Source organism: Somniosus microcephalus, chromosome 6 (genome assembly GCF_052327205.1).
Source record: "Somniosus microcephalus isolate GS21.2 chromosome 6, FLI_Smic_1.0, whole genome shotgun sequence".
Lineage (NCBI taxonomy): Eukaryota > Metazoa > Chordata > Chondrichthyes > Squaliformes > Somniosidae > Somniosus > Somniosus microcephalus.
This window is the reverse complement of record NC_140992.1, coordinates 131,013,358-131,037,839: the sequence shown is the minus strand read 5'-3', so window position 1 is coordinate 131,037,839 and position 24,482 is coordinate 131,013,358. Positions and strand designations below refer to the sequence as shown.

General features: G+C 47.5%; 1 protein-coding gene across 2 annotated transcripts in view; it reads left to right on the top strand.

Annotated features, from left to right (window-relative positions):
* Nucleotides 1-24,482, top strand: part of rnf168 (ring finger protein 168) — a 48,899-nt gene that overhangs the window by 5,359 nt on the left and 19,058 nt on the right. Inside the window, exons 2-3 of one of the 2 annotated variants that reach the window (XM_085990781.1) lie at nucleotides 6,655-6,731; nucleotides 8,306-8,482. In XM_085990781.1, the coding sequence (XP_085846907.1) occupies nucleotides 6,655-6,731; nucleotides 8,306-8,482 (254 nt within the window). The remainder of the gene's footprint in view (nucleotides 1-6,654; nucleotides 6,732-8,305; nucleotides 8,483-24,482) is intronic. The other variant, XM_085990782.1, reaches the window with a different exon arrangement.

Sequence of the window (24,482 nt, the reverse complement as noted above, 5' to 3'; positions counted from 1 at the left end):
AATCTAGTATACAGGTAGACTATTCTTTATCCGAAAACCTCGGGACCAGCCGTGTTTCGGTTTTCAGAGAATTTTGGATTTCGGAAGGTGGGTCGGCAGGGGTCCGCGGGGGGGGGTCGGCGGGGGGTCGTCCCCGCGGACCCCCACCGGCCCCGGCCCCCCCGCGGACCCCCGCCGGCGCCGACCCACCCCCCCCCACGGACCCCCGCCGACTTACGGTCGGGGTCGGCGGGGGGGGGGGGCCGTGCGCACGACTTACGCTGACGTTCAGCGTAGGTCGGCGGGGGGTCGTGCGCACGACTTGCGCTGACGCTCAGCGTAAGTCGGCAGGGGTCGGGGTCTGCGGGGGGTCATGCGCACGACTTACGCTGACCGAAAAAACCTTCGGTTTTTAGAGGGTTTCGGTTTTCGGAAGTCCGGATAAAGGGTAGTCTACCTGTACTGTATTCGCTGCTCACGATGCAGTCTCCTCTACATTGGGGAGACCAAACGCAGATTGGGTGACCGTTTTGCGGAACACCTCCATTCAGTCTGTAAGGATGACCCCGAGCTTCCGGTTGCCTGTCATTTTAATTTACCGCCCCATTCCCACTTGGACCTCACTGTACTCGGGCTCTTGCATTGTTCCACGGAAGCTCAGTGTAAACTCGAGGAACAGCACCTCATCTTCCGATTAGGCACTTTACAGCCTTCCGGACTCCATATCGAATTCAACAATTTCAGATCATAACCTCGGCCCCCATTACATTTTTACTTTTTATCCACACCTTTGTTTTGGCCCTTCCCCCCACCCCCCCTTTTTTTGTCTCCCATTCTGCCAGCACATTTCACACCTAATCTAGAGCCGTCTTTTGTCTCCACCAGTCCTATCACTATCTCGTCTCGTTTTGAATACCTCTTAATGTCTCTTCACTTCTCTTTTGTTCTCTCCCAGCTCGGCCTTTTAATCTATTTCATTTCCTGTGCTCTCCCAGTCTTGACAAAGGTTTTGACCCGAAACGTTGACTTCTTTCTCTCCACGGATGTTGCCTGGCCTGCTGAGTTTTTCCAGCATTTTCTGTTGTTACTCCATATTATAGCAGTTGTATCAGCAAAGACATTTTCCAGTGTGTGTGTGGTAAACCACTTTTATCGTTCACTATCGTTACACTATGGTTATCACTGTTATATCGTTACACTATGGTTATCACTGTTTACACTGTTGTATCACTACACGAGGTCGCCTCTTGTCACGCTGTTATACCTGGGCTGACCACTGCTGACTCCGCCCATGGCTCCACCTACTTGCCCAGGTATAAAGGTGGTCGACTGGCTGGTATTCCTCCTTGTTGGATCCGATCACCCACGAGGGTGGGCTCTGTTATTTAGCCAATAAAAACCTATAGTTACTGTCTTAACTCGTCGCTTTTCATTGGATGAATTGATAGGTATATCAATTTTATTGGCTAAATTTTGAAATGTCTTTAACGGAGCAGCCAAACGACCAGTCAGACGCCCAGCTACAACAGCCACAGCAGCCGGCCTGGCTGCGAGCCCTCCGACCGCCGTACCTGGATCTAAACCCACAGGCAGCAAACTCAGCCCTCGACTTCAAACACTGGCTGTTTCGAATCCTACCTGGGAGAATCCGGCGTGCCTCAGAGATCCAAACTAAGAGTTCTGACCGCCCAAGTGAGCCCTAAAGTATTTGCACTCATCCAGGACCTTACTACATATGAGGCCGCCCTCAACCTGCTGAAAGAGCAGTACCGGAGCCCGGTAAATTCTATGTATGCCAGACATCTCCTAAGATCCCGCCCGCAACAGCCAGGAGAGTCTGCAGATGAATTTTTACGGGCGCTACAAACACTCGGCAGGGACTGTGACTTTAAAGCTGTAACGGCTGCAGAAAATACTGAAGAGAATATCCGCGATGCCTTCATGAAAGGCCTTCGGTCCGACTACTCACGGCAAAGACTGCTCGAATCAAAGGACCTCGACCTGAACACAGCTGCAGCCCTCGCTCGCTCTCTGGAAGTGGCCCATCGGGACCTCGAGGCGTATTCCAGGTACTGTGCTGCACGACCCTGGGACTCGGGCCCGACCCCGACCGCAATACCCCTCGCACCGCCGCCTCTGGGACCTACCTCAGCGTCGGCGTCCCGGACCCGATCGGGACCGCCACCCCCGGTACCGGCTGCGACATCGGAGCCCCGCGATCGGGCCGCCGGCTGCTTTTTCTGTGGCCAGGTGAAACACCCGAGGGCGCGCTGCCCTGCAAGAAACGCGACCTGCTCCGACTGCCACAAGAAAGGCCACTTCGCGAAGGCCTGCAGGGGGAAAGCCACAGATGCCAGCAGTGCCTCATGCGAGTTGTGGGGGTGGCCATCTTTCATCAAGGCCACAGATGCCAGTATCCCCTCGTGTGAGTCGTGGGGGCGGCCATCTTTGATCAAGGACACCGGCAGTGCCTCATGTGAGTTGTGGGGGCGGCCATCTTCTCCGCCATTTTATGCAACGTCGTGGGCACCGCCATTTTGTTCACCACACTCGACCGCCACCTTGTCTCCAGACCCGACCACAGCCTCACCCGCAGACTACAGCAGCTCGCTCAGCCATACACTAGCCTCCGTCACACTGGACCAAGCTCGCCCGCATCACCTGTCCAAGTCCATGATGGACATCAAAGTAAACGGCCACGCCACAACCTGCCTGTTCGACAGCGGAAGCACGGAGAGTTTCATCCATCCAGACACGGTGAGCCACTACTCCCTCACTGTCCAGCCAACGCGCAACCGGATCTCGATGGCGTCGAGGTCCCATTCAACAGACATCAGCGGATACTGTGTTGTGACCCTGTCGGTTAGGGGCACGGAGTATAAAAATTTTAAACTTCTCGTCCTGCCCCAACTCTGCGCTGCCGTCCTACTAGGGCTGGATTTCCAATCCCACCTTCAAAGTGTCACTTTGGCATACGGTGGACCCCTCCCCCCACTCACAGTCGACAACCAACAGCCTTTAAACCGCCCACCGCGTACCACCTGCGGCCTATCCACCCTCAGGGTTCCGCCCCCCTCCCTGTTCGCCAACCTCACCCGCGACTGTAAACCCGTCGCTACCAAGAGCAGGCGGTACAGCGCCGGGGACAGAGCTTTTATTAGCTCTGAGGTGCAGCGTCTCCTGAAAGAGGGCATCATCGAGAGGAGCAACAGCCCTTGGCGTGCCCAGGTCGTAGTCGTTAAGACCGGCGATAAAAACCGCCTAGTCATCGACTACAGCCAAACCATAAACCGGTACACCCAGCTGGACGCATACCCCCTTCCCCGCATATCTGATATGGTCAATCAGATTGCACAGTACCGAGTATTCTCTATCATCGACCTTAAGTCGGCCTACCACCAACTCCCTATCCGCCCTGAGGACCGCCAGTATACCGCCTTCGAGGCGAATGGCCGCCTCTACCACTTCCTTAGGGTTCCCTTCGGCGTCAACAACGGGGTTTCGGTCTTCCAAAGGGAGATGGACCGGATGGTTGACCAGAACGGGCTGCATGCCACGTTCCCCTATCTAGATAACGTCACCATCTGCGGCCGCGACCGGCAGGACCATGATGTTAATCTGGAGAGATTCCTCCGTATGGCCCAACGGCTGAACCTCACCTACAATAAGGAGAAATGTGTGTTTAACACCTCGCGCCTTGCCATCCTCGGCTGCGTAGTAGAGAACGGAGTCATCGGCCCCGACCCCGAAAGAATGCGCCCCCTCATGGAGCTTCCCCTCCCCCACTGTCCAAAGGCGCTGAAGAGGACCCTGGGGCTCTTCGCCTACTATGCCCAATGGGTGCCGAATTATGCGGACAAAGCCAGACCCCTCATGAAGTCCGCCTCCTTCCCCCTGACGGCAGAAGCGTGCGCAGCCTTCTCCCTCATTAAGGGAGACATTGCTAAGGCCACAATGCACGCGGTGGATGAGTCTATCCCTTTCCAAGTGGAGAGCGATGCATCCGACTTCGCCCTAGCCGCAACCCTTAACCAGGAGGGGAGACCGGTGGCCTTCTTCTCAAGGACCCTCCAGGGCCCTGAGATCCGACACTCCTCGGTCGAGAAGGAGGCCCAGGCGATCGTGGAAGCTGTACGACGCTGGAGGCATTACCTGGCAGGCAAACGATTTACCCTCCTCACCGACCAGCGTTCGGTCGCTTTTATGTTTAATAACAAGCTGAGGGGCAAAATCAAGAACGACAAGATCTTGAGGTGGAGAATCGAGCTCTCCACCTATGATTGAGATCTTGTACCGGCCTGGTAAACTGAACGAACCCCCAGATGCTCTATCACGAAGTACATGCGCCAACGCGCAAATTGATAGACTGCAGACCCTCCACAACGACCTCTGCCACCCCGGAGTCACCAGACTTTACCACTTCATTAAGGCCCGCAACCTGCCCTACTCCATCGAGGAGGTCAGGACCATGACCAGGAACTGCCAAACCTGTGCCGAATGCAAACCGCATTTCTTTAGGCCGGACAGAGCAAGCCTGATCAAGGCCACCCGCCCCTTCGAGCGCTTGAGCATCGATTTTAAGGGGCCCCTCCCGTCCTCTGACCGTAATGTGTACTTCCTCAACATTATTGACGAGTACTCCCGTTTCCCCTTTGCCTTCCCCCTGCCCAGACATGACCAGGACCACGGTCATCAAATGCCTGAACGACCTCTTCGCCGTGTTCGGGTTCCCGAACTATATACATAGCGACCGGGGCTCCTCCTTCATGAGTGAGGAACTTCGTCAGTTCCTACTAGCGAGAGGTATTGCTGCAAGCAGGACCACCAGCTACAACCCCCGAGGGAACGGCCAGGTGGAAAGAGAGAACGCGACTGTCTGGAAGGCCGTTCTCTTAGCCTTAAAGTCCAAGGGCCTCCCAACCTCTCGCTGGCAGGAAGTCCTCCCGGCAGCGCTGCATTCCATCCGGTCACTGCTTTGCACTGCCATTAACGCCACCCCCCATGAACGAATGTTTGTTTTCCCCAGGAAGTCGACTACGGGAACCACGCTACCAACTTGGCTGACCTCTCCGGGGCCCGTCTTGCTGCGAAGGCACGCGAGGGCCCATAAAACGGACCCCCTGGTCGAGAGGGTGGACCTCCTGCACGCAAACCCCCAGTACGCCTATGTGGCATACCCAGACGGGCGGGAGGACACAGTCTCCTTACGAGACCTCGCACCCTCGGGCATCCCTGAGACACCACCGTTACCCCCCACCACCCCCCCAAATCCAGCCCAGGTAGACTGCATGCCGGAACCCCACGAGCCTTCGCCGACCACGCAGGCACCAGCATTAACATCGGATACTGCATCGCCGCTGCTGCGACGATCGGAAAGGCTTACGAGGCCTCCGGACAGACTGACATACCCGAACTGGTAGTACACTTCACCCCACCGGACTCAAATCTAAACAAGGGGTGAATGTGGTAAACCACTTTTATCGTTCACTATCGTTACACTATGGTTATCACTGTTATATCGTTACACTATGGTTATCACTGTTTACACTGTTGTATCACGACACGAGGTCGCCTCTTGTCACGCTGTTATACCTGGGCTGACCACTGCTGACTCCGCCCATGGCTCCACCTACTTGCCCAGGTATAAAGGTGGTCGACTGGCTGGTATTCCTCCTTGTTGGATCCGATCACCCACGGGGGTGGGCTCTGTTATTTAGCCAATAAAAACCGATAGTTACTGTCTTAACTCGTCGCTTTTCATTGGATGAATTGATAGGTATATCAGTGTGCAACATCTGTGCCCGATAGCAATGCACTGAGTACAAGCTAATATAAAAACCATAAATATCCTGCATGGGAGGAATCCTCAGAGACTGGGATTATCAAGAAAAACAAGAATGCTGGGTGTTTTTTTTTTGCTGGTCTAAATGTATTTTTTTATTCAATCTGATGCCCGCCAAGACGCAAAAGGCAATTTTTTCACCAATTAAGTTCAGCCTTTGTTAATTTACATCTGCAAATTGTAACTAGCATTTTCTGCATAATTAGCACAATGCTAAATGTGCTGTTCCTTTTAATTGTTATCTTCAAGCACTTAATAGCAGCTTTCGAATTAAATTAGAAAGCTCTGCCAGCTGTGGCAACATCCGATTCGAGATTTTAAACATCCTTCAGGCAAAATAACATCTTATTAAAAGTGGTGCTCACCTGCTATAAAGTGACGGACATAATACTGGCCATTATATACAGCAGGCAAATTGCATGTGCACATATGTGCCAGCTATAAGCGGTGGGGACTGTATATAGTTGTCATGACATAACTCTCAATTGCATATTGTACCGAACCTAAACAATAGATTTGGACCAAACTTTTTTTTTTTTTTTTTTAAGTTTAGTGTGTGTATATATAGACATTGGATAAATAATAGTTGTTGAGTAAATGATTTACAGATAGTAACCAGATCTTTCCCATTTGTGCTGCTTGTCAGACCTATAGCAAATTAGTTACGCTTGGTGCCACTTGCTCATTTTTCAAACTTAAAAACCCATTGTTTCTTGATGCATACTTTGTAGCATGGTCACATCTGTAATAAGGAATAAGAATCTCGGATTGGTGGAAATGTTTGCATCAATGAGTAATGCACTGGAAAATTGACCCACCCATTCTTTTGTAAGTTGACAGATTTTGCCCACCACCTCAACTATGCAAACCTGGTGAAGTTCGACAGGAGTATGAAGAGCAGATCAGAAAGGTGAGAAGTAGATTCTGTAGATTTCTATTCCACGCAGAACAAATCTAACTAGAGAAAATATGGTTTGTGCTTGTGCAGCTGGTGGAAGATTTGTAAGACTTGTACCCTTCACTGTAACCCTGCCTTGCATGGTCTCTACACTGGTGTATACAAACCTCAAACTCCTGTGATTAGGGGAGCTGAAGGATAGATCTAGATGTAGATTGGCAAATGCTCTCAATTTCCTTGGGGTACAATCCTGTTTTGGTTGTGGAAATGTCATCTGTAGAATGCAACCAACCAGGATTGAATAATGTTAATTTGTAGTGTCGGATGAGCAAAGCATCCATAGTATCCTAATATGAAAGCAAAATACCGCAGATGCTGGAAATCTGAAATAAAACAGAAAATGCTGGAAATACTCGGGTGAGGCAGTATCTGTAGAGAGAGAAACAGATCTAATACTATTGTTTAAAAAAATATTTAAACCCACTAGTTGTTTTATAATGGCCAATAAGTTATCAAATCCTCTTAATAAACATGGTTGAATCTGCCTTTGTAAAATTGTTTAAAATTTCTGGGATATTATTTTTCCCTCTTCGCTTACTTCTCCAATACAAAATCAATAATCGTCTTTATGAAGTGCTAAAACACACGAGCAATAATCATGTTTTTGTGGCATGCTCCAGAGGCACTTGTCCCTATGGAGTCAATACTTTTACTTCATGGTGGTTCCAAACAGGTGTACTCACATGGAGGCATTGATTCTGTTATTTAACAGTACTTGACTGTTTGTTTAGTTTGGTTCATGCCTGGTGGTTGCTAACCATGCAAGGAGACATTACATTGAATTATTTGGAATTTTACATCTCTTCTGCAATGTTGAATCTGGCTACAAGTGTTTGTAAGATCCTTCCCTAGAGAAGCTGCAACTGCATAGCGATTCTGATGAGTTGCTGTGAATTTTAGACTGTTACAAAGCTTGGTATATAATTATATATTACAAACTGATTTTTGTGGCAAGGTACATCCTTTCCAAAGAACAATTATTTCATTAGCATTGTATTGTAGCAAGATGTTATTACATTGAAAGTGAAAACTTTGGACCTGTTTCGTGTGATGTATCTAAATGGCAAAAATGTACTGTTTTTGTCCATGGGTATTCTTGGTGGTGTCCTGCCTATCTTCTAATTGCTGTAATCATGTATCTGATTTCTCAAATTTTGTTTCGTCTTTTACTTTGGCTTTTGGTCAAACTTCGAGCTCTTGTTTACCAGCGGACATGCTGTTTTCTACAGGCTGAGGTAGAAGCTTCCGACTCCTGCAGGGCATTCCTATGGGGCCATCCCTGGTGCGTGTGCCTGTTGGTCTGTGTAGAATTAATCAGGTGAATGAATTAGATGCAGGTTACTAAAGGTGCACTATGATAGGAGTATTGGCCCACTTAGTAACCAGCACCAATGAGAGAACTTATGAAAGGGCTGCTTTAAAAGAGGGTTCATAGTTGCTTGTGGTGGACCCATAGTTTAGAATCTGGATATAGTTTCTTCAGCTGTAGATAATGAGATGTGCTAAACACAGGAATTACTTCACAGTTGAAGGCAGAACGTCATGCTCGTGAAGAGGAAGAACACCGAGCCAGTGAAGAGTTCATTCAGAAGCTACTCGCAGAGGAGCAGGAGCAACAAATGTATGTGGAACAGCAGAGGAAGGAAATGGATGAACAGTTAAAAAGAGATGAAAAGCTAGCTAAGATGCTGAATGAGGAGATGGTAAGTAACTACATCAACTGACAAGCTTGGAAGCTTTCATGGTTTGAACTGATGAGTCTTAAAATTAGTTCATTTAGCTAAAGGAACACAATGTTGCTTAAGAAAAGCAGTTGATTTAGAAGTGCTTCCATAATGTATTAAGATTTATGTTCAGAATTTTTGCAGAAGGCCATCAACCTTTGGAATAAATTTCTGACTTCTGCACTGAATACAGATTTGCTGCAAGCATTCAGAAGGGAGCTGGACGAATTTGTGGCTATGGCTAATATCACAGCATACAATAGATAGGTGGGGTTTTGATCGTTTTCAGGGGGTTGGAGAGTAATTTCACAGAATTCTCTTTCTTCCCCCCCCCCCCCCCCCCCGAATTGGTCTGGCGGTTTTTAAAAAATGTTTTTTGCTTCTCCTAGGAAATGGTATGGCTGCTGATTGCTGCGGCAGATTGGGAATCATGATGCTCAGTTGCACCGTGAGTGGATGGGCCAGCTGCTCTCTTCCTGTCATTTTTAAGTTTTGTATGTTGGAAGTGAATGCATTTGTTAAATCACAGGAAACCTGAAAGAGAAGCGACTGTCCCAGCGTGGAGTGCAATTTTCATTAAAATTTTGACACTTGGCAGAGTACTTGAATTCCAGTTCAAAACATGTTTTGTTTTAGAAGTTCAGGAATAGAGCCTGTTAATTGCAATGTTACCTCAGTCAGTAACATTCTGGTCAATTTGTCCTTGGTCTGTGCCAGTTTTGATATTTGAAGATCTGAATATTTTGCCTCCCATTCCTCTCGAGTCCTTGAAAGTGTTGCCAATTAAATCTGTGCCCATCTCTTATAACTTGGTTTCAATCTCTCCAATCATTAGATTTTCCCCTCTCCCAAAGCACCAGAAGAACGCGAACCAAAGTCACAAAAGACATTCCCTGTGGCTGTGTTGCTTTATTGTGTACAGTTGACCCCACCATCCTCCTCCAACACCTAATCCAAGTGTAGCAGAAAATCTCTGCCAGTGGCTTCCCCACCCCTGCACCATCAACTTGGGAGTTCCCCAACATCCATCCTTAACCCATTCCTGTTCCTCATCTACATGCTTCCACTTGGCAACATAAACCACAGACATGGAGTCAGCTTCCACATGTACTCTGACACCCAGCTCTACCTCTCTGGACCCTTCCACTGCCTCTGTACAGGAAACTCTCGATTTACCGGCACCTAAATAACCGGAAATCTCTGTTAACCGGCAAAATTCAGGAGTGAGTTCAGGTAAGTTTTACTTCATATTAGTGGCCGTTCCTGGATCTGTGGCTGTGTAACTGGGCTTCCTGCACTTGTTGCTAAGCAACAGGGACACTTGGTCTGTGGCCGGAGTTCCTGCACCTGTTGCTAAGCAACAGGGAAGCCTGGATTTGTTGCTGTGTACGGAGCTCTTGTACCTTTTAACTATACCTCTCTAATCCGGACTTTTTGATAAACCGGCACCGTGCCGGATAAGAGAGTTTCCTGTACTATCAGACTGCTTGTCTGACAATTGGTATGGTGGTGCAGTGATTGTTACTGGACTTGTACCTTGCCATCGGCGCCCACATCCTGTGAATTAATTTTTAAAGAAGTATTGAATGAGCTGCAATTTCCTCCAACAAAGTATTAGGAAGACCAAAGCCAGCATCTTCAGCCCCTGACGCACACTACATACCTCTGCTAATGACTCTAACCCCTCCCCGGTCACGATTTCAGGTCAAACCAGACTGTTCACCGCCTCTGTGTTCTATTTGACACCAAACTGAGTTTCAATCCCCATATCCTTGCCATCAAAAGGACTGCTTCCGTAACCTTGCTTAAACCTCAGTTCATCCAAAACTCTCTTGCCCTTATCCTATTATGTACTGAGTCCTGCTCAATATCGCTCCTGTTTACTTGCATGGTTTTCTGGTCCCTTAAGGCATCCAATTGTCACTTTTCATCTTCAGAGTTAAATCCCTCCATGGTCTCTTTATCTCCGTAACCTTCCCCTCCCAGAACTCTCTTCCTCTGACTTGCAGGTCTTGTGCATACCTCCCACTGGTGGCTATGCCTTTACTGCTGAGGCCTTGCACACTCAAAGTCCCTTCTTAAACCACTCTACTTCTCTCTCCTCCACTAAAATCCACCTCTTTGACCAAGCTATTAGTCACTCTTCCTAATATCTGCTTCTTTGGCTCGTGCCCATTTCTTTCCTCATTTCTCTGTGACGCACCTTTGAATGTTTTCTACATTAAAGGTGGTGTATGAATACAACTTGTTGTGTTGTGTTGTCTTACATAATCTGTTCCATATTAAGCAGCGAGTCATGTCAATTTCTAGAGTTGCAGGCTTGGCTTCAGCCCACTACAGTAGAAATCACTGGTTAAGATTCCCTCAAAAGCTCGGTCATAAATATATGGTGCAGGGGTGGGAGAATCTACTGACCGAGATCCTGTATGTAAAATATCTAGGGTTGTTAACACTAAATATTTTCTCAATTATGGCTTTACTGGCAACTCGTGTAAGTAAACTTTGTATCCTCTACGACCTGGAGTGCACCCTTTCTCAAGTGAGATCCAGACATCATTAGAGAATCTTGAGATATATAAAATTGAGAGGTTTTGAAAGGGGAAGGAGGGAGAAACTCCTTCTGGCAAGTGTGTCGCTAACCAGCGGTCATAGATTTAAAATAATTGGCAAAGGAACTAGAGGGGAAATGAACTTTTTCACAAGGATGTTAAAATTGGGAACGCACTACCTGAAATGGTGGTGGAACTTTCAAAAGGCAATTGAGAGAAAAAATAGACATGTATTTATATAGCGCCTTTCACGACCTCCTGATGTCCCAAACCACATTACAGCTAATGAAGTACTTTAGAAGTGTAGTCATTGTTTTTCTTTTATTCGTTTCTGGGATGTGGGCGTATTGCCTATCCCTAATTGCCCTCGAAGGTGGTGGTGAGCCACCTTTTTGAACCGCTGCAGTCCCTGTGGTGAAGGTACTCCCATAGTGTTGGGCAGGGGAGTTCCAGGATTTTGACCCAGTGACGATGATGGACGGTGATATACTTCCAAGTCAGGATGGTGTGTGACTTGGAGGTGATGGAGTTCCCATGCGTCTACTGCTCTTGTGCTTCTAGGTGGTAGAGGTCGCGGGTTTGGGAGTAGCTGCCAAAGAAGCCTTAGCGAGTTGCTGCAGTGCATCATGTAGATGGTAGCCATGGTGCGCTGATGGTAGAGGGAGTGAATGTTTAAGTTGGTGGATGGGGTGCCAATCAAGCAGGCTGCTTTGTCCTGGATGGTGTCAAGCTTTTTGAGTGGTGTTAGAACTGCACTCATACCAGCAAGTGGAAAGTATTCCATCACACTCCTGATTTGTGAATTGTAGATGGTGGAAAGTAGTAATCTCTGGATTACTACCAGTGCCACGTGCTAGTAAGAGTACAGAGAACAGGATAGTTAGGCTAAATACGTGGCTTGAGCAGTGGTGTAAGAGGGAGGGTTTTAAATTTTTGAGGCATTGGAACCAGTTTTGTGGTAGGTGTGACCTATACAAAAGGGACGGTCTACACCTGTGCAGAGATGGAACTGATGTTCTCGGGGTAATTTTTGATAAAGCAGTTCGGGAGCATTTAAACTAGTATGGCAGGGGGCTAGAAACCTATGTAGTGAAATAGAGGAAAGTGAAAGGCAGACAGAAATAAATGATAAAAGGGTGAGGAACAAAAAACAAAGGGCCAAACTAATTCATAAAAAATGTGAGCATAAAAAAAGCCTGAGGGTTTTATACCTTAATGCGAGAAGCATCAGGAACAAGGTAGATGAATTAGCTGTGGAAATAGAGGTTAATAATTATGACCTAATTGGGATTACGGAAACATGGTTGCAGGGTGAGCAGGGCTGGGAGCTTAACATACAGGGGTATTCAGTATTTAGGAAGGATCGACAAAAAAGAAAGGGAGGAGGGGTAGCATTGCTAGTAAAAGAGGGGATAAATGCAATTGAAAGGAAGGATATTAACTCAGTTAATACAGAATCTATATGGGTGGAGCTAAGAAATAGCGAGGGGCGAAAAACATTAATAGGAGTGGTATATAGGCCTCCAAATAGTAAAATAGAGGTTAGGGAGGGCATCACGAGGGAAATTAGAGAAGCGTGCAATAAGAGCACAGCTGTCATCATAGGTGACTTTAACTTACATATAGATTGGACTAGCCTAATCAGTAAAAATAATGAGGAGGAGGAATTCCTTGAGTGCTGGAAGGGATGGTTATCTGGATCAATATGTCGAGGAACCAACTCGGGAACAGGCTATATTGGACTGGGTACTGTGCAATGAGAAGGGACTAATCAGTAATCTTGTTGTACGGGGACCCTTGGGTCAGAGCGATCATAACATGATCGATTTCTCACTCGAAATGGAGAGCGAAGAAATTGACTCAGAGACTAAGGTCCTGAATTTAAACAAGGGGAATTATGATGCCATGAGACGGGAACTGAGTAGGTCTGATTGGACAACGTTCCTGGGAGGACTGGAGGTAGATAAACAATGGCAAACATTTAAAGATAGAATGACAAAATTGCAAAAATTGTTTATACCAATCTGGCATAAAAGGAAATCTAAAAAGGTGACTCAACCGTGGATAACAGGGGAAATTAGAGACAGCATAAAATCCAAAGATAGGGCGTATAAAATAGCCAAAAAAAGCGCCAGAGCGGAAGATTGGGAACAGTTTAAGATAGAGCAAAGGAGGGCAAAGGGCATAATCAAGAGGGGCAAAATAGCTTACGAAAACAAGCTGGCGGAAAATATAAAAACTAACTCCAAAAGCTTTTATAAGTATATCAAAAGGAAAAGACTGGTGAAAACCAAAGTTGGTCCATTGCAGTCAGATACGGGGGAATATATAATGGGAAATAAGGAAATGGCAGATCAACTAAATGCATACTTTGGGTCAGTCTTTACGAAGGAAGACACAAAAAACCTCCCTGGGATATCGGGAAAAATAGGGACATTGGCAAAGGAGGAACTGACGCAAATCAATATCTCTAAGGATATGGTGTTAAGGAAGCTAAAGGGATTGAAGGTGGACAAATCCCCAGGGCCTGATAACATGCATCCTAGGGTACTGAAGGAGGTGGCCCTAGAGATAGCGGATGCACTAAGGATGATTTTTCAGAATTCATTAGACTCGGGAACAGTGCCGATGGATTGGAGGGTAGCTAACGTTACCCCACTATTCAAAAAGGGGGGTAGGGAAAAAGCAGGTAATTACAGACCTGTAAGCCTTACATCAGTTGTGGGCAAAATGCTGGAGTCCATCATTAAGGATGAAATAGCGGAGCACTTAGCAAATGGGGACAGGATAGGACAGAGTCAACATGGATTTACAAAGGGTAAATCGTGCTTGACTAATCTATTGGAATTTTTTGAGGGAGTAACTGGTAGAATAGATGGGGGAGAGCCAGTAGATGTGGTGTACCTGGACTTCCAAAAGGCCTTCGATAAGGTCCCACATAAAAGATTAGCATGGAAAATTGAGGCTCATGGGATAAAGGGGAAAGTTTTGGCGTGGATAGGGAACTGGCTGTCAGATAGAAAACAGAGAGTTGGAATAAACGGCTCATTTTCTGAATGGCAGGCAGTAACAAGTGGGGTACCACAGGGATCTGTCCTGGGCCCCCAGCTGTTCACAATTTACATTAATGACCTGGATCAGGGAGTCGGATGCAGCATTTCCAAATTTGCAGACGACACTAAACTAGGAGGGGGGGTGGGCTCAGAGGAAGAGACCAGGAAGCTCCAGAGCGATTTGGACAGACTGGGCGATTGGGCGGATAAATGGCAGATGCACTATAATGTGGACAAGTGCGAAGTTATCCACCTTGGGTGCAGGAACGGGAGGGCAAATTATTATTTAAATGGCAATAGATTGGGAGAGGGGGAAGTACAGAGAGACCTGGGTGTTCTTGTACACCAGTCACTGAAGGCGAGCATGCAGGTGCAACAGGCGGTCAAGAAGGCAAACGGTATGCTGGCCTTCATAGCAAAAGGGTTAGAATACAGGAACAGGGATACCTTACTGCAGCTGTACAGGGCACTGGTGAGACCACACCTCGAGTACTGTGTACAGTTTTGGTCGCCTCATCTGAGGAAGGATGTTCTTGCCATGGAGGGGGTGCAGCGGCGATTCACCAGGCTGATACCAGGAATGGCGGGAATGACCTATGAGGAGAGACTATGTAGTTTAGGGATGTACACACTGGAGTTTAGAAGATTGAGAGGGGACCTCATAGAAGTGTATAAAATTCTGACAGGTCTAGACAGACTGGATGCAGAAGGAATGTTTCCCTTGGCGGGTGAGAACAGAACTAGAGGACATAATTTAAGGATAAGGGCTAAACCATTTAGGACAGAGATGAGGGGGAATTTCTTCACTCAGAGAGTGGTGAACCTGTGGAACTCATTGCCACAGAGGGCAGTGTACGCCAGCTCATTAAATATATTTAAGAGGGAATTAGATATATTTCTACGGGCAAAAGGGGTTAAGGGTTACGGAGAGAAGGCGGGGACGGGATACTGAATTAAAGGATCAGCCATGATCTCATCGAATGGCGGAGCAGGCACGAAGGGCCGAATGGCCTACTCCTGCTCCTATCTTCTATGTATCTATGAAAGGCTTTGGGGAGTCGGGAGGTGAGGCACTCGCTGCAGAATACCCAGCCTCTGACCTGCTCTTGTAGCCACAGTATTTGTGGGCGGTCCAGTTAAGTTTCTGTTCAATGGTGACCCCCAGGATGTTGATGGGGGATTCGGCGATGGTAATTTCATTGAATGTCAAGGGGCAGTGGTTAGATTCTCCCTTGCTGGCGATTGTCATTGCCTGGCCCTTGTATGGCACGAATGTTATTTGCCACTTGTCAACCCAAGCCTGAATGTCCTCCAGGTCTTGCTGCATGCAAGCATGTACTGCTTCATTATATGAGGAATTGCAAATGGAAGTGAACATTGCAATCATCAGCGAGCATCCCCACGTCTGACCTTATGATGGAGGGAAGGTCATTGATGAAGCAGCTGAAGATGGCTGGGCTTGGGACACTGCCCTGAGGAACTCCTGCAGCGATGTCCTGGGGCTGTGATGATTGGCCACCGACAACCACAACCATCTTCCTTTGTCCTAGGTATGACTCCAGCCAGTGGAGAGTTTTCCACCTAATTCCCATTGACTTCAGTTTTACTGGGGCTCCTTGATACCACATTCTGTCAAATGCTGCCTTGATCTCGCCTCACCTCTGGAATTCAGCTCTTTTGTCCATGTTTGGACTAAGGCTGTAATGAGGTCTGGATCCGAGTGGTCCTGGTGGAACCCAAACTGGGCATCGGTGAACATGTTATTGGTGAGTAAATGCCATGTGAGAGCACTGTCAACGACATCGTCCATCACTTTACTGATGATTGAGAGTAGACTGATGGGGTGATCATTGGCAGTATTGGATTTGTCTTGCTTTTTGTGGACAGGATATACCTAGGCAGTTTTCCACATTGTCTGGTAGATGCTAGTGTTGTAGCTGTACTGGAATAGCTTTGCCAGAGGTGTGGTTAGTTCTGGAGCACAAGTCTTCACGGCAGCTGGGATGTTGTCGGGGCCCATAGCCTTTGCTGTATCCAGTGCACTCAGCCATTTCTTTGTCACATGGAGTGAATCGAATTAGCTGAAGACTGGCTTCTATGATGGTGGGGACCTCAGGAGGAGGTCGAGATGCATCAGCCACTCTGCACACCTGGCTGAAGGTGGTTGCGAACGCTTCCGCCTTGTTTTTTTGCACTCAGTGCTGGGCTTCGCCATCATTGAGGATGGAGATATTCATGGAGCCTCCTCCTCCCGTTAGTTGTTTAATGGTCCACCACCATTCACAACTGGATGTGGCAGGACTGCAGAGCTTTGATCTGATCTGTTGGTTGTGGAATCGCTTAGCTCTGTCTAAAGCATACTGCTTCTGCTGTTTAGCATGCATGTAGTCCTGTGTTGTGGAATCCCCAGGTTGACACCTCATTTTTAGTACACCTGGCATGCTCTTCTGCACTCCTCATTGAACCAGGGTTGGTCCCCTGGCTTGATGGTAATGGTAGAGTGAGGGATATGCTGGGCCATGAGGTTACAGTTTGTGGTGGAATACAATTCTGCTGTTGATGGCCCACAACACCCCATGGATGCCCAGTTTTGAGCTGCTAGATCTGTTCTGAATCTATCCCATTTAACACGATGGTAGTACCACAGAACATGATGGAGGGTGTCCTCAGTGTGAAGACAGGATTTCGTCTCTACAAGGACTGCAGTGGTCACTGCTACCAATACTGTCATGGACAGATGCATCTGCGACAGGTAGATTGGTGAGGACGAGATCAAATAGATTTTTCCCTTGTGTTGGTTCTCTCCACCTGCCGCAGGCCCAGTCTGGTAGCTATGTCCTTGAGGGCTTGGTTAGTAGTGGTGCTACCAAGCTGCTCTTCTGATGGACATTGAAGTCCCCCACCAAGAGTACATTGTTCCCTTGCTGCCCTCAGTGCTTCTTCCAAGTGGTGTTCAACATGAAGGAGTACTGATTGATTCATCTGAGGGGGAGTGGTAGGTGATATTCGGAGTCAGTTATGAACTCCTAGGGCCACTCCCTCCTGACTGTGTCCCACTGTGCTGCTACCTCTGGTGGGTTTGTCTTGCCAGTGGAACAGGACATACCCAGGGATGGTGATGGAGTCTGGGACATTGGCTGAAAGGTATGATTCTGTGAGTATGACTGTCGGGCTGTGGCTTGACTAATCTGTGGGACAGCGCTCCCAATTTTGGCAGAAGTCCCCAGATGTTAGTGAGGTGGACTTTGCAGGGTCGACTGGACTGGTTGTGCCTTTGTTGTGTCTAAAACTGGCGCCGAGGTAGATGCTGGGTGGTCAGTCTGGTTTTATTATAATATTACTGTTTTTGTAGCGGATTTGTACAACTGAGTGAATTGCTGGACCATTTCAAAAGGCAGTTAAAGGTCAACTGCATTGCTGTGGGTCTGGAGTTGTGTATAGGCCAGACCAGGTAAGATGGCAAATTTCCTTCCCTAAAAGATCGAACTTTTTATTCCAGATTTATTTAATTAGCTGAATATAAATGTCCCAGCTGTCGTGGTGGGATTTGAACTCGAATCCCTGGATCATTAGTCCAGGTCTCTGGATTACTAGTCCAGTAACATAACCACTATGCTACCGTACACCACACCCCACCCCCCCGCAGTAATGTAGGAAACTCGGCAGCCAAGGTCCCACAATCCGATAATGACCAGATAATCAGTTTTTTTCGTGTTGATTGAGGGATAAATATTGGCTAGGACACCAGGGATAACTTGCCTGCTCTTTCAAATAGTGAGAAGTCACACAACACCAGGTTATAGTCCAACAGCTTTATTTGAAATCACAAGCTTTCGGAGTGCTGCTCCTTCGTCAGGTGAAGTGAAGAGATGCATATAAGCACAGCTTATATAGTCAGAACACTGCCAGATGATTACAGGTAATCTTTCTAACTGCCCTTTATCCCACCTCAGCAGAGAGATAATCACAGCAATCAAAGGTGTGGATGGTGTCCAAACAGGTCAGTCAGGAAAACATTACATCAAAGAACAATGAGGTGGGGTCAAATGTTGCAGATGCTGGGATCTGTATGAAAAACAAAAAATAATTTATATTTAAAAAAAAAAAACATCTACACAGATGTGGCTGGACCTGCTGTGATTTCCAGCAAAAAATTTTTTTTTTTTTTTATTGTTTTTTGTTTTTCATACAGACCCCAGCATCTGCAACATTTGACCCCTGGTGACCCCACCCCATTGTTCTTTGATGTAATGTTTTCCTGACTGACCTGTTTGGACACCATCCACACCTTTTGATTGCTGTGATTTATCTCTCTGCTGAGGTGGGATAAAGGGCAGTTAGAAAGATTACCTGTAATCATCTGGCAGCGTTCTGACTATATATGCTGTGCTTATATGCATCTCTTCACTTCACCTGACGAAGGAGCAGTGCTCCGAAAGCTTGTGATTTCAAATAAAGCTGTTGGACTATAACCTGGTGTTGTGTGACTTCTCACATTTGTCCACCCCAGTTCAACACCGGCATCTCCACATCATGGCTTTCAAATAGTGCCATGGGATCTTTTACGTCTACCTGAGAGAACAGATGGGGCCTCGGTATAACAGAACCTCCGACAGAATATCAGCCTAGATTTTTTTGTACTCCAGTCTCTGGGACCTGAACCAACAACCTTCTGACTCAGATGAGAGCACTATCAACTGAGCCACAACTGACACTGTACTTGAAGAGGACTAATTTGCAGGGCTATGGGAAAAAGCTGGGGTGTGGGACTAAATTGGACAGATCTTTGAAAGAGTTGGCATAGGCACAACAGGCTAAATGGCCCCCTTCTGTAGTGTAAGGTTCTAATCCTTGCTTATATGCCTACACATGTTATATCGAAAAGAGAGGTTATGATTAGGAGGGTGTCCTAGGCGTATTTACTTTTTGGTCAGACAAAAATTGTTCGGACAGTAGACAAAAAAGTTCAAAATTCCGCTCATTAGCGGTTGGCCAACCATACGGGGGAAATCCGCTCATTAGCATTGAGTGACGTGAAGGTTGACCAATCCTACGGGGGAGCGTGCTGCGTCACTGGGGGCGTTTCATGGCGTGTGTGGGCGGGGCGGGGCCTAATCCTTCCAACTGAAAAGCAAGCGGCGGCCATTGTTGTTTGTGATGGAGCAACTCTGCCTCTGTTCGACCATGGGCCCCATCCCACCCTCACCCTCACCCTCCTCTCCGCTTTCTCCCCTCTCTCCTGTCACCCCGGCCTCTCCGCTCGCGGGTTGTTTGCATCCACGGTGGATGAGCTGCCTTCAGGCCTCGAAGCCTCGGCCTTTCCTCGCCAGCCACGCCCGAGCTAGGCACGGCCTGTCCCGCTGGGCCCGATTCCAAACCACCGGCCCGCCATCGCTGCCATCTTGGTAAAGGCTGGCCTCCTCCTTCTCTCCACTTTCTCTCCTGTCACCCGGGTCTCTCCGCTCTGCAGGATGTCACTGCCGAGCTCTTTGGGTCGGAGGGAGTGGGAGCTCAGCTCTGGTGACTCGGGCCGGGCCTCCGGCGCTACGCCGCCCACGGGGTCTCTGCCGCTTTCTCCCCTCTCTCCTGTCACCCCGGCCTCGCGGAAGTAGGAGCAGCGATGATGGGCCGGCGGGGAAGGAGCTGCTGCTCGGGGCCGCGGTCGCTGCCCTTCGCCCGGAGGCTCGCCTACTTGACGGCCATTTCGTGCGGCTGTGCCGGCGCCAGCTGTCCGAGCCCGAGTGGCGCCGGGTGCTGGAGCCTCTGCTCCGCTGCGGGGCTGCACCAACTGGCGCCCGGGCTCGCTTGCTCTTGCTCGGGCCGCCGTACCATGGCGCTGCCCGCCGCCGCCCTGCTCTCGCTCGGCTGCTGCTTCCTCCTCTGCCGGCGCTCGCTTCCTGAACTTCTGTGGCCGGGCTCTGCTCATCCAGGTCGGTATCCGCCTCGACCTCTGCGAGAGGTTGCACTGCCAATGCTTTCAAAATATCTCTCTTTATTGTAGTGGATGTCAGAGGGATTCTAAGAAACGCCGTTAACCCAGCTTGCATTTATCTAGCGCCTTCAGCTTCTAACTCTCCCCTTTCCCTCTCTCTCTCCTTCCCAGACAGACAAACTAATTATATAAAAAAATGTTGTACTTTTTTCATAACAACATGCAAAACAACATGCCCTCAAAACTCTCGGCACCGCCGGGCACTCCAGCTAGTTCTTTCCATATAATAATGCACGCTTTGGACCAATGAGTGGTTTTAATTACATAAGATCGATGACTAGGTAACAGTGAAATATATATTTCTCAATGTCCCTTGACACAGTGAAGGCACAACTTGCTTTCTCTCTAAATATAGTGTCTGAACTGAAGTTTACGTGCCGTACTTGCAAGCTGGACTAAAGTCCCTTTACTAAAGTCACTACCCCAAACTGGAGATATTCTTTGTTCAGGCCACATCACGCTTTCCTGTATGGCCAAAAATTTGTTCCCTAGAAAAGGTGCCTTTTTAAATTCAGACTGTGCAGTGAAGTATGAGCTTTCTTTCTGCCTATCCCCAGTGGCTGGTGAGGTCAGCTACTGCTACCTTTTATATTCCCACTTGGCTTCAACTAACTAAGCTGCCTTGAACAATCAAATCGCTAGTCATTTGGCCCTTAATTTGCCACAGCTCTGCGTACCACCATAGTGTTTGGAGCCGGCCCAACAAAACCTCTCTGAAACCATGACTCTTGTTAGGTGGGAGAAGCCCATGTGTACCATGCAGTCAGCAGCTGTATTAATTAAGCTTGCACCTCTTTGTCCAACCCTGGCATCCTCTTTGCTAAGATTTGTAAGTCAGCTTACCTCAGTTTTAACTAGGCTTGATAAATAATGATACGATAGCGAAATCCGAAATAACAACAGGAAATGCTGGAAAAACTCAGCAAGCCAGGCAGCATCGGTGGAGAGAGAAACAGTTAACGTTTCAGGTCGATGACCTTTCGTCAGAACTGGGGGGACAAAAAGCAGGAAATGGAAAGCAAGTTTGGGGGCTGGGAAAAGGGGGAGGGGATGAAAGAACACAAGGGAAGGTCAGTGATAGGATAGAAAGCAGGAGAGATTGAGACGCTGAGATATTCAAGGCAAGGGGAGGTGGAAATGGGACCGGTTAAGGAACAAAGGATGGCTCTAGATGGGGTGTGAATTGCACTGGCAGAATGAAGGACAGCTGAAGGGAGGGAAGAAAAAACAAAGTGGATTTAAAAATAAATATATACATATATACCAAGGTTATGATCTGAAATTGTTGAACTCTATGCTTCCGACATGTCTTTGTTTTTCCTCAACCGTGGATTCCCCTCTACTGTGGTTGACACGGCCCTCGACCGTGTCCATTCTATCTCCCGTACTTCTGCCCCTCCCTCCCGAAACCACGATAGAGTTCCCCTTGTCCTCGCCTTTCACTCCACCAGCCTGCACATAGGGTTGCAAAATTCTGGGAATTTTTAAAAGAGGAAACTTTCCATGGGAATTTTCGGGAATTTTGAGTTTTTTTGCACACTGATGGTTTTTGTCTCTGGCCCTTATATTATCTTTGTCGTCAAAATAGACATACTGTTCCATACAAATAAAAACAGGCTTTCAAAACTTTATTTAGGTTATAATTTTGAACTTTATTGAACCCCCACAAAAAAGACCCATCTAAAATAAAATAAAAAGAGCGTCAGCTTATTTAGCCTGTAATTTGTCCTTATTATGTCCCTTTGAGTCTTCTACTCATGAGTCTTCTGCTCCTCATTGCTCCTCCTGATTCTCTGGCTCTGACGTGTCCATTTCCTCCTCTCTGTCAGTGTCTAGCTGTGTGGTGGACACTTCTGTATCTGGCTCAATAAGTTGTAGGTTCGCCCGGATAGCCACCAGTTTCTCCACTCTCTTGTTAGTCAGCCTGTTGCGCACCTTTGTATGCGTATTCCCAAAAAGTGACCAGTTTCACAGAATCACAGAATCTACAGTGCAGATAGAGGCCATTTCGGCCCATCGAGCCTGCACCGACACATATCCCACCCTATCCCCGTAACCCCACGTATTTAATCCCCTAACACTAAGGGTCAATTTATCATAGCCAAATCAACCTAACCTGCACATCTTTGGACTGTGGGAGGAAACCGGAGCACCCGGAGGAAACCCACGCAGACACAGGGAGAATGTGCAAACTCCACACAGACAGTCGCCCGAGGCCAGACTTGAACCCGGGTCCCTGGCGCTGTGAGGCAACAGTGCTAACCACTATGCCACCATGCCCCCCTCAGAGGCCGCTGATGAAGGTGGGATTTGGAGTATCACCGATGCAATAGGTGACAGGGCCTCAGATGCACAAAGTCCCTTCCACCAGGTATGTGCACTGATATGCTTGCATGATCCCCATCCCCATTCCAAAGACCTTGCTTGGTAGAGAACTTTGCCAGACTTCCCAGAACTTTGCCCACATCCAGATTGAGATGGTGTGAGAGGGTAGAAATCACACTGTAAGCGCTGTTGATCTGTTCTCCAGAAAGTATTGGTCTCCCAACATGCTTTGGGTCCAGCATGTATGCTGCAGCATGAATCGGCTTGACACAAAATTCTTGACGCGTCTGTATGAATTGAACAATTGCCTTCTCCTCTGCTTCGAGCAGCAGGGATGTGGGTAGGGCAATGCTGATTTGTTCTTTTAAATCAGTAAAAAGCCTGAGAACATCTGACAAGACAGCGTCATCTCCTTCAATCTGAGCAATTGCAGATGCTACTGGTGAGAGTAGTTTAAGGCTGCTAACCACTCTCTCCCAAAACACATCATCCAGCAGTATTTTCTTGATGGTGGTTTCCATATCCCCAGACTGGGATATTGCCATTTTTTGCAGTGACTCCTTACCCTCCAGAAGGCTGTTGTACATTATGACAACACCACCCCATCTAGTGTTGTTGGGCAGCTTCAGTGTGGTGTTCTTGTTCTTTGTCATTTGCTTGGAGTTGTAGGTTGCTGCAACTACCTGTTTTCCCCTGACATACTTAACAACTTGCTTGGCTCTCTTGTACAGTGCTTCCATGGTTCTCAAACCCATGATGTCCTTGAGCAGGTTAAGCCCATGAGCTGCGCACCCAATAGACGTAATATGAGGGTAGGCCTCCTCCACTTGAGCCCAAGCAGCCTTCATATTTGCAGCATTGTCAGTAACTACTGCAAAGACCTTTTGTGATCCAAGATCGTTGATGACCGCTTTCAGCTCATCAGCAATGTATGTGCTTGTGTGTCTGTTGTCCTTCGTGTCTGTGCTCTTGAAGAACACTGGGAGAGGAGTGGAGACGATGTAGTTTATGATGCCCTCCCCTCGTACATTTGACCACCCATCTGAGATAATTGCAACACAGTCTGCCATCGCTATCGTTTCTTTGAGCTTTCCTTGGACTCTGTTATACTCAGCCTCCAGCAAATAAGTAGACAAAGCATGTCTGGTGGGATGCTGGGCTGACTGCTGTGAGCTTTGAGTGAAGTTGTTGCATTTGGATAAATGCTGCTGCATCTTTGTGGCATTCTTTACATATGGCTTTCTACAGTGTTTGCACATGTACACAGTCTTTCCATCTTTAATGCCTGGGGTAAAATGCTTCCATACATCCGACGGTAAACGTGGCATTGTTCTATGCAGAGAAATAAAGGGCATTCATCTCTGTGTCGAACTGCGGTCGATCAGCATGATTGCAACAGGATGAGTACATTTTTGCTGATGCTCCATGTGATGGAAGCATGACCTGTACACACACGACGCTACATCACCAATAGTGTATTATTTTGTATATTTTAAATTGAAGGACAACAGAGTTCAACAAGTAACTGGTTTATTTGGTATAAAGTCTGATTTACTTACTGCATCATCACAACATCAGCAGAAAACAAAATGACTTCCCTCAGGACCCCTAACCTGGATCTTAAAAAAAAAACTATAGCAGTCTTACAGATGCCTGCAGGCCAATCACAATTCGATATGCAAATATTACAAATAGAGGGAGCTAATCGCTCATCCACTCATCCAACCAATCAGGACACATTTGTTCACAGTCACACACAAAACTTGGAATTATTAAAACAAGCCAAGTAAGAAGATAAACATATATTGATTAAGAAATTCCTTAATAATTAAGATTCCATCTCTGTTAGTAATTTTAAGAGGACCTGTGGGGGGAAAAAAAGAAAGAAATACAAAAAAAACAATATTATGCCAGCATGTGCTTTTTTGGGCAAAATTCCCAAGCTAAACTTCCCGTGGAAAATTTCCGGAAATTTACCGGAAACTTTCCACCCCTTTGCAACCCTACCTCCACATTCAACGGATCATCCACCGCCGTTTCTGCCACCTCCAACGTGATCC